At 36.5% G+C, this 10,247-nt stretch overlaps 1 protein-coding gene across 1 annotated transcript; it reads left to right on the forward strand.

The window, feature by feature from the left end:
• Positions 1-166: 166 nt before the first annotated feature.
• LOC140851624 (protein ROS1A-like) lies at positions 167-10,042 on the forward strand. Its single transcript, XM_073243552.1, has 18 exons — positions 167-599; positions 789-963; positions 1,021-1,165; positions 1,418-1,507; positions 2,312-2,391; positions 3,131-3,215; positions 3,308-3,399; positions 3,535-3,603; positions 3,801-3,837; positions 3,946-4,028; positions 4,766-5,203; positions 5,371-5,407; positions 5,494-5,551; positions 5,635-5,774; positions 5,978-6,043; positions 6,158-6,272; positions 6,371-6,409; positions 9,493-10,042. Exons 1-18 carry the CDS (start codon positions 167-169, stop codon positions 9,621-9,623), a joined length of 2,313 nt encoding a protein of 770 aa, XP_073099653.1. The 3' UTR covers positions 9,624-10,042.
• Positions 10,043-10,247: the final 205 nt, after the last annotated feature.

Consider the following 10,247-nt stretch of genomic DNA (forward strand, 5'->3'; position numbering starts at 1 on the left):
AGTCAAAGATAAAAGGTCGGTGGAGGACGTAGTTTCATCCCAAAACTCTGTTGTTTCATCTCAATACTCTTCAGAATACAAAGTTCCAACAGCTGATCCGAATGGATCAAGCTCATTTTCCAACTTTGAAGCAGAAGAATTAATAACTGGGAGTGTGTGCAATGGTATGGACAGTTCAACTTCATTTACTGAGCTTCTACGGATAGCAGAACTCGGTACTCATGGTTATGAAATGATTCCATCAACAGATTATTGTGGTGCAATGGACAGGTTTGCACAATTGGATGTTGACAAGAGACACACAGTATTGAATCCATCTGAGAAACTTAAAGGTGCATTGCCATCAATGCAGACATCTGATTCCTATATCTATGATGCTGAGAGTGACATTTTGAGGGTGTCATGTGATCCTTTCATTCCTTATAATTTTGATAATTCCAAAAATTCCAGACTTGTGGGAATGCACAATGCCAATGTAGCAAGGGATGAGAGCAGATGTCCTCATTTCTCAACTCCTTCTGGGAATATGAACACAAATAAGATCAACTTCATGACATATTTATGTGGTCCTTTAGCAAACAATGCAATTGAAGATATAGGTCAGCAGAAGTTCCAATAACTTCAGAACAGTACCATCATTTGAATTCATATGCACAATAAGCAAACACGATGTGGCAACCATTAACCATCTTAGAAACAGAAGTTTATGCCAGCAAGGTGCTCTAATACAATAACCCAGGGGAGAGAACCGGGGCTCATTAGCTAAATCAGTTTCCACCAATGCTCAGATTTGCAACATGAGTATACTGAGAAATTGCAGCGAAAAGAAACAGAAGCAAACTTCCATGTTGAAAACACTTTACATGCAGTTAAAGTTCCATGTCAGAAGCAGAATTCTCAGAACCAGCAAATTTATCCAGACATACAGAACAATCAAAGGAAAGCATTGGAGATGTCGAGGGAGTTGAATCAAATTTTTTAAAGATGAAGTCATACTTTCCAAAGGTTTCATCTGAACAGCAAATATGGATTAAAAGCAAAGAAGACAAGGTTGCAAGTGAAAAAAAGAAGACTTATACTGGATAGCTTGCGAAAAGAGGCATATAGCAAAGGTGCCAATATAGAGAGAAGCTATGAGACAATGGATTCACTTGACTGGGATGCAGTAAGGAGTGCGGATGTAAAAGAGATATCTGAAATATTAGGGAGCGAGGAATGAACAACATGCTGCGGAGCGTATCAAGTATGCTTCTGGAAACCCAATTATAGATTATTTTGGATAATTCTCTGGACCGTGACAGCTGTGGTTATCAGTTAAGTGACAATTCATCAACAAAATGACAGATTTAAGTAAGGTCCATAGTGACACGGTGCAACTTCTTTGTTCCCAGTATAAGATCAATATACAATTTTATAGGCATGGAACCACATCCTCAAAAGTTTTTGCAGTAATATTATTGCGATCCATGCTATAAGCTGGAATGTCCATGCTGAAATGATGCTCAAGGTTGAACCTATTACAGAAAATGATATTTTTCTCCAACCACTAAAATACATGTTTAAGTTTTACTAGCACAAAAGGATTGCAAGTTAGCAAGTGTTAGTCCATAGTTTTCATAAATACACATTATCCTATTTTACATGCATAGTATACAAATAGTATATATTACATTACGCAGGTAAAGAAATTTTTCCATATCATAGGGTTCCACCAAAAGAGGATCTAATGAGATAGTTTAACATACTCCAACACAGATACGATAAAATGAAGTTATCAAAATTAACATAACAAGAAACCAATTTGCATGACTTGCTCCAAATTTCTAGCCTCATATTGTTCTGAGAAATCAAATAGTGAAACCTAACAGAAGATACCAAATAAATCTATTTGAGAAGCAGAATGGGCAGAAGTCCAACTGAATACTGAAGTGAAGATGGGATAAACCAAGGTCTCTTGTGTCAAGACAAGGGACTTTGCCAACTTGGCCAGTTAGCACCCTCATAATTTTAAATATACATTAAAACATGAAAAAAATTATTATACATACATTTATAGTTTAGTTCAACTACTTCAAAATTTGATGAGACCTAACTTGTCGCTAAGCTTACAATAGAAATACTGTCAGTTTGAAAGTAAAAGTAATGATAATTCAAGCAATCCAATTAAGAGACATCATTTGATCCATGATAAACTAAAGAAATCATTAAAACAGCAAAGCTTATAAAAAGTATTTCAAAGTCAGCTACTTTATCCATGCATTTAGAAGACACAAGAATATACTATATTCATTGTCGATTGTTTTCTTCACAGGAATTTCTCGACCGACTGGTTAGAGATCATGGAAGCATCAACCTTGAATGGTTAAGAGATGTTGAACCGGACAAAGCAAAGTAAGATGAAAAATATTTTTACAAAATTTGTTTGCTATTCTCCCTACTATACATGAACCTAGGAATTTAGAATTAGACATAAGTGCCACAAACATTAGCAAATTGGATTTTTCTATTACTAATAGTCAAGTTCAACTCCTATTTATTCCTTTACTTTGATATTACATACTGGAGTTTGTACAAGCTTAGTCTGATTGATGAAATAGCTCATTATAGAGACAATGGCAAAGATTCCTAATAATGCAAAAAGAGCTTATTGATTATGGTTAATGTTATAACTATTAGAGCAAAGGATCACAGTTTGGGTACCAACCTGATACTGGTACATTATTGGTATTGGTCAGGTTGGTACTGGAATGCCCCATACTGGAGGTATGGATTGGGTTGGTACCGGATGCCTTGTATCAGGCAGTACAAGTTGGTATGGAAAACAATTACCGGAATCTCCTCGCCCATTGCAAAGAAGAGCCAGAATTTGTCAAGTGAGAGGATGCCAGGTATAGCTAGATGAACTTCAGCATTGTAATTTAAGCAGAATCCCACTTGTGGACGTTCTAGGCTATAGTAGAAAAGAATGGAGAAGCATAATTTGGGAAAACCCTTCTAAATATAATAAAGTAGGGCTGTTGATTGTAGGTATCATCTTCAGCATTGTATACAATACTTCTGGCTAACCCCCACCAAAATGAAACCTTTTGACTTGAAAATTACAGGAATCTAAATGTTTTGCTGCTTTCAGGGACTACCTCCTAAGCATAAGGGGATTGGGACTCAAAAGTGTGGAGTGCGTTCGCCTTTTGACACTTCACCATCTAGCTTTTCCGGTAAATTTTGTCTTAAACAATTCCTTTGCAGAGTAGAATGTACGGATTTTAAATCTTATAGTGGTACTTGTTTTCCTTGCATCACTGGCTAGGTCGACACAAATGTTGGCCGCATATGTGTAAGACTAGGATGGGTACCACTTCAACCCCTGCCTGAGTCCCTTCAGTTACATCTTTTAGAGCTGTAAGTATGTTCACATTAATTTGTCACTAATACTTATTAGTTTAGTTTATTTATTTGTCATGAAACACATAATGAATGCAAATGGCAGATGTCCAATATGAAGAATTCTAACCCTATTTTCAACTTTCCCCACAGGTATCCTATTTTGGAGACCATTCAGAAGTACCTCTGGCCTCGTCTCTGTAAGCTTGATCAGCGGACATTGTAAATTCCAAAAACCTACTCCAGAGAATTTATTTGTGTTTTGCACCAAAAAAAAAAAAAAATTTATATGTGTTTAGAAATGTTGCTTTTGGCAAGATATTATTAGGATGGCAACCCTTTAGAACTTTTCAAACTATTACTGTGTAAAACTTATACTTTTAAACATTCATATTCTAACCATATACTTAACTGCACAGGTATGAGCTACATTATCAAATGATTACCTTTGGAAAGGTAATTTTCATGTACCAAATAGGAGATCATACAATAACTTTAATATTTAAATATAATGGAATAATTTACATGCTAACATGACATGAGAATTATGAGCCTTTTATGCAGGTTTTCTGTACCAAAAGCAAGCCAAATTGTAATGCATGCCCAATGAGAGGAGAGTGCAAGCACTTTGCAAGTGCCTTTGCCAGGTTTGTTACTGAAATTATATAGTTATCATACAACCATGCAAGTGGTAGCCAGGCTTGTTACTGAAATTATATAATTACCATAAAGTGGTAATATTTGCATGAGTGCAAACACTTTTTAGGTTCCTTTGCCAGCTTAGATACTGAAGCTATATAATTACCTTGCAACTATACAAGTGTTAGTATTTTGCATGTATGGGATTTTTTTAAAAAAAATTTGGTTTGGCATCCTTACGAAGATTAATGAAATTGGTATCATACAGGTGCATGTGCTAAACACTGGTAATGTAGAACTCATAAAGAAATAGTGGATGGTATCAAGTTCATCAATATGCATGCATTACATAACTGACAGTATTCAATAAAGGAGCTGCACCCTTACCAATGTCTCCACAATTTAGAAAGTTTAGCTCATCCAGTGTGTCAATCCAACTCGAAACAGGATTTAATGCAATCTTAAACTTTTTCCTCGAGCAAAATGTGCATCTACAAAAATTGAGAGCAAACATGACCAGCACTTTACCTTTTTATGCAGTTGAAAATAATGTTGGCTTGGGCCAGTTGCATTATAGTCCAAGAAATAATTGTGTTTTTCACCTTAAGCCTCTTGGAAAAATACTTCCTGCACAAATGTACAATATTTGAATTAAAACATTTATAATTTGGTTTTATGCTGTTTTTTTTGCCTATTTCATGTAATGCAAAAAGGGCAAGTTACTAATGCACCCTACATGATGCAGTGCAAGGCTCGCACTTCCAGGACCAGAGGAGAAAAGTTTAATGAGTTCGGCAATTCCAATTGCTTCTGAGAATGGCCATTTACCCTCTTGTAACTTTCCTCTACCTCAACTTGAGGGGGGCCCATCCTCACAAGAAAGAACTGTTTTTAATAATTGTGAGCCCATCATTGAAGAACCAGCCACACCGGAAGCTGAGTGCCTAGAAACTGAAAAAAGTGCAATTGAAGATGCCTTTTTTGAAGATCCTGATGAAATTCCTACTATTAAGCTCAATTTTGAAGAGTTCGCACAGAATTTACAGAACTATATGCAAGTACACAATATGGATATTCAAGATGGTGACATGTCAAAGGCTTTAGTTGCTATAGCTCCTGAAGCTGCTTCCATTCCCATGCCCAAACTTAAGAATGTGAGCCGCCTACGAACAGAACATCAAGTGTATGTATTTATGCTCTTCCTCTATACAGCCCACCAGCTAGTGAACAAATCTTAGTAGTTTCTTTCCAGTGTGGCTACCAGAGTTAAACTAGTCTAGTGTCAAAAGCTGCTGCAAGGTGCTGTTTATGTATGATAATTTACCATTTTCCTTGTTTTCCTTGTTGCAGCTATGAACTCCCAGATTCACACCCTCTCTTGGAAGGAGTGAGTTATTATTTTAAAACAGGTAATTGTTTGCATCTTCTAAAGAATATTCTAGTATTGATCATTTGCTCCTTGATGTATTACAGTTGGACAGAAGAGAGCCTGATGATCCTTGTTCATATCTTCTGGCCATATGGACACCAGGCAAGAATCTTTGCTGAGTAATTGCTGTAATTGCAGGTTTACGCTTGAACTCAGCCTGACTGTTTATGTGAAATGTAACATAGGTGAAACTGCACAATCTACTGAGCCACCAAAGGCATTCTGCAACTCCCAAGAAACAGGCAAACTATGTGACAGGAAAATATGCTTTGCTTGCAATAGTATACGGGAGGCACAAGCTCAAACAGTCAGAGGCACACTTTTGGTAATGCTTACAGCTTTTCTGTGGTAATTTGCAGATGTTTACTATAGGCAGATGTGATTCCTTTCAGGCACACACGCACATGACAAAAAGGAAAAAAGAAATGGAACAGATAAAGACACCAATTACTTTCTTAATGCTCATTTTTAACTTCTGCACAGAAAGTAATTTCAGTTTTACCGTGTTAATCAAAATAACATAAACAGATACCATGTCGAACAGCAATGAGAGGAAGTTTTCCACTCAATGGCACCTATTTTCAAGTTAATGAGGTAAGTACCCTTCTGGTGGAAGATTTAGAGGATTAAGTGAGTTTTCTCTAGTAAATATGAGTAGCTCTGTCTTTATTAGGCCATATAATTCTCAGAACCAATACTCTAATGCAGGTATTTGCAGATCATGATACCAGCTGTAACCCAATTGATGTTCCTAGGGAATGGATATGGAACCTACCTAGACGAACAGTATACTTTGGAACCTCAATACCAACTATATTTAAAGGTAATAATATGATGGCAAACACATTGTAAAGTTCCTGTCATTTTCAGATGTAGAATGATCAAGAAAAGATGCTGATGCCTTGTTTCTATGTTTGGTAGGTCTAACTACTGAAGGGATACAACAATGCTTTTGGAGAGGTATGTGATCAAAATTGCTGGTTTTTCTTTTCAATGCTTTTATATAAATTAAAAACAATAACCAGTAGCTAATTCGTTTAGATGCTACCCATAAAAGAACACATACAAATGTGAATAAGAACATATTAAAAGAAAATGGAAAAAAAAGGATTATATCCTTTCTTTGTGAAAAAGGACATTAGGTGGTGGGCTCTCTACTATGAAAAGATAAGAGGGAGATTTTGATATTTCATAATCAAACAATTATATCAAGGCACTTTCATTCTGAAATTGAAGATCAAATTTAAAAAAAAAAAATTTAATCAGTATGTGTCTACCTTCCAATAAGAGAAAGCATGCTACAACAAATGATTACAAAGAAATACAATAAAATGAAATGAGAACTTCATAGGACAAACAGATGACTTTCAAAGTTTTGGCAAGGTCAAGAGCAATTTGACTTGGTGGACTTGCTAGTAGACTTTGGAGAGGTCACAAAACCCTATACTTTTCATTAAGTTTTGCTATCTTGGTACCGAACTCGTATCCACACCATCATATTATAGTGTCCATACACGGTTCAGTATAGTACAACTGAGTATACTGAGTGTCGGTATGGTATGGTACAATATACCGGTTTAGTATCGGTATGATACCGATGGGTATGACAAACCTTGCTTTTCATTATAAAACCAATAATCTAGGAAAAGATGGATTGTTTTGTGAAAGAATCTTTGGACCCACAAAAAGTATAATTTGTGCTTGTGGAAGTGTGAAAAACAACACAAATTTGTGCCTATGAATGTTGGCTTGTAGGTCTTTAGGTAATGAATCGATATTTTTGCTAAGCAGTTATGCATGTCTTAGATACAGTTGATGCAAGGTATGGTCTAATAGAAGGGCTCCACAATATGCAGTTTTTGTTTTCATTTGTTCCTATTCAAGGCCAACTCCTTCCAATAGAAAGCATCTCCAAATTGTTTTGTGCTGCATCTCCCCAAGCTTCGTTTAGCTAGGTTCTCTAGCTCTTACCTTCATGTGAATGGACATCTTCAATAGAATTTATAATATAACAATATGCAAAATTTCCTGATATCCTGCCTATCCCATGAGTTTGTAGTGCACTTTCCAGTGTATGGACAATTTTGTAAAGGATATACACCAATTGGGGATATCTCTTATTGCATAGGGGAATGCGGAAATCCTTTTGCGTTCAAGGATTTGGCAGCATTATCTAATTAGCTTATCAATCATCCAGTAACTTCCACAATTTTATTCTTCATATTGATATTTAGCTACACCCATCACTTATTTCTTGGAGGAAAGATTATTCGTTGACCCTCAATTGTTAGCACAAAGCTATTGGGTTATGGTTGTCTAAATTTGTCAGAATAATCAAGCTCCAATGCAACAATTCTAATGCATCCTTGTATATGTCAGCTTGCAGTCATAGACATCACCATATACCTTGAATTTGGCACTTTCTATGCATACATAAGCATATAGAAGTACATCCATCAACATCACTGACATGTGAATTGAGATATATATATTTATGTATAGTATGAATCTTTAAAAATAAACGTAGATTTTGATCCAACCGCATGTTCAAGGTTCAGATCCTATGAGGATCCACCAAGATCTCTAAGGTATTAAATTCTACTTGTTCACAGGCACATGCAATGCATGTTAACTCTGAAGAATAAGAAGGCACATGTAATGCATGTTAACTCTAAAAAAGATAAAGTTATGAGAACAATGATTTGATTAGGGATTATTAAAAATAATAAAAGGACAATAATTAAACTAAGAAGATAAGAGTAAATTGAAGGCTATCTATATTTAGTTAAAGCTTCCTTAAATTGCAGGATTTGTTTATTTAGATTCAGATATTTTTGCTTGGAAATGTATTAAGAGTTCTGGATCCAGTTTCAAACTCCATGCTGATTACCAGGACATGAAAAGGAGACAGGTGAGAATTGAAACTCGGTCATCTGTGTGTGTGTGTAACCCACCCCCACCCCCTCCCCCACCAAAAAAAAACACAGACATAGAGAGAGAGAGAGAGAGAGAGAGAGAGAGAGAGAGGAGTGTTCATCATATGTGGGATTAAACAGAAAGAAGTGAAGATTTTTTTTTTCTTTTTTTTGGGGTTGGAGGCGGTAATTGCATTTCCAACTTTATCCTAATAGTGTGTATGTGAATGCAAATTTTGTAGATTTCTAAGTCCAACTTTCTTTTTCCGAAAAAAGGGGGGAAAGAAGAAGAGTTTCGTCCACCATTTGGAGGCTGGTTGCCGTCAAATTCAATATATGTTAGACCCTGATTAGTTCCAAGAAAGAATTGTACATATGGTACTTGCTTTTCCTTGTGGGTCTTTGGAGTCACATTCTTGACAATATGTTGTTTTTCTGCTGGCCAGGCTTAATCAGGCCCTACTAGTTGGGCTCCAAACCCATTATGAGCCGGCTTGTAGAAAGAAATGCATTCTGCTATGGATGTTGTAGGAGTCCATGAAGCATTGCTCAAATTAACAAATGAGTAGTCTCAGTCTATTTTTTTATTTTTGGCCTCCCCTTTTTTGATAGTTTCTGTCACTCTCATGTGCTGTATCCAAGGTTGGTTAATTCCTTCCAGGAGATACCTAAGTTTTTTAAATATTGAGCATAGGAACCATCTCCGCATGCTTCACATAAACAGAGTAATTACAATAAAATAGAACATCAGAAATGCACACTGCTGACCTAGTCTGGTAATAAGAACTAAGGCATCTACAAGCATGCTGTGGCAGAAAAAAGAATTTAAGACCCACGGGCGACAACAGTGACAGCATAGGTACAAAAGATAGTGTAGGAACTGTGTCAGAAAAACTGGCTTGAGCATTTCAGAGTCCAGAGGTGGTGGTCCAAATTGGAGCATAAGATCTGATTTCTTCAAACATTCTGCAATATTTTATTCAAGTAAAGCAAAACAATTCTACCTTTTAGTAGTGATAACAACTGCATTTCAAACTGTAATTACTTTAGGCAAAAAACTGCAAGCTTTCCTTTTTGACTAGGACAACATAAGCAAATTAATTTTTTTCTGGAACAACTGTTTTGTAGGATTTGTTTGTGTGAGGGGATTCGACCGGACAACAAGGGCACCGAAGCCTCTTTATGCACGACTGCACTTTCCAGCAAGCAAGGCACTTAAGAACAAAAAGGCAGCAGCAGCTGCAGCAAGAGAAAAGTAGCCCATAAAGAAACAGCCAAGATGATCTAAGCAGCAGGATCAATCACCGGAAGCATGGAAACCGGGCAGCTTCTCTAACATGAGGAACGTACCAAACGTCGAAAATGCTAGCTGGTTGGAAAAGCTGATGTTAGTCTGTAACGTGAATGTTTTCATTTCATGCTCCAAAACGGGCCATTCTTCTCAGAAGCCAAAGAAAAAACACCATAACAGGTGGACAGATTAGTTGTTTCACCATCCTTCCCATTCAACACAGAAGACGAACGGAAAAGAAGATCCAAAAATTTAGATTGTACCGTATAGATCAATTTTCGATTGCCATTCATGAGATTGATGAGAGGCCTTGCATAATGGTCATCATACAACAATTTGTCAGTTGCGACATTATTTGATTGTTTTATGAACAGGACTTTTAACTCCTCTTGATTTTTTATTTGTCTTTCAGATTGTCGAGCATAACAATGTAACTGCATAACAGGTAAAGGTATTGGAACCAGGGGATAACTCAAAAAAGTTGGAAAGTTACATCCTCCAGCAGCATGACATCTCTTAAGAAAGATCCCGTGAACTATGAATAATCACATAGGGATCACGTCACTTGGTAGTGCAACCATAGCAGTTTGGC

Source organism: Elaeis guineensis, chromosome 9 (assembly GCF_000442705.2).
Source record: "Elaeis guineensis isolate ETL-2024a chromosome 9, EG11, whole genome shotgun sequence".
Lineage (NCBI taxonomy): Eukaryota > Viridiplantae > Streptophyta > Magnoliopsida > Arecales > Arecaceae > Elaeis > Elaeis guineensis.

What these genes read in the sequence shown, in the direction of transcription:
- LOC140851624 (XM_073243552.1), top strand. Translation starts at nt 167, where the DNA reads ATGGACAGTTCAACTTCATTTACTGAGCTTCTACGGATAGCAGAACTC. An exon ending in AAGCTTGATCAGCGGACATT is followed by an intron (nt 3,604 to 3,800) that starts GTAAATTCCAAA and finishes TTAACTGCACAG; the next exon opens with GTATGAGCTACATTATCAAA. An exon ending in CAGTCAGAGGCACACTTTTG is followed by an intron (nt 5,775 to 5,977) that starts GTAATGCTTACA and finishes TAACATAAACAG; the next exon opens with ATACCATGTCGAACAGCAAT.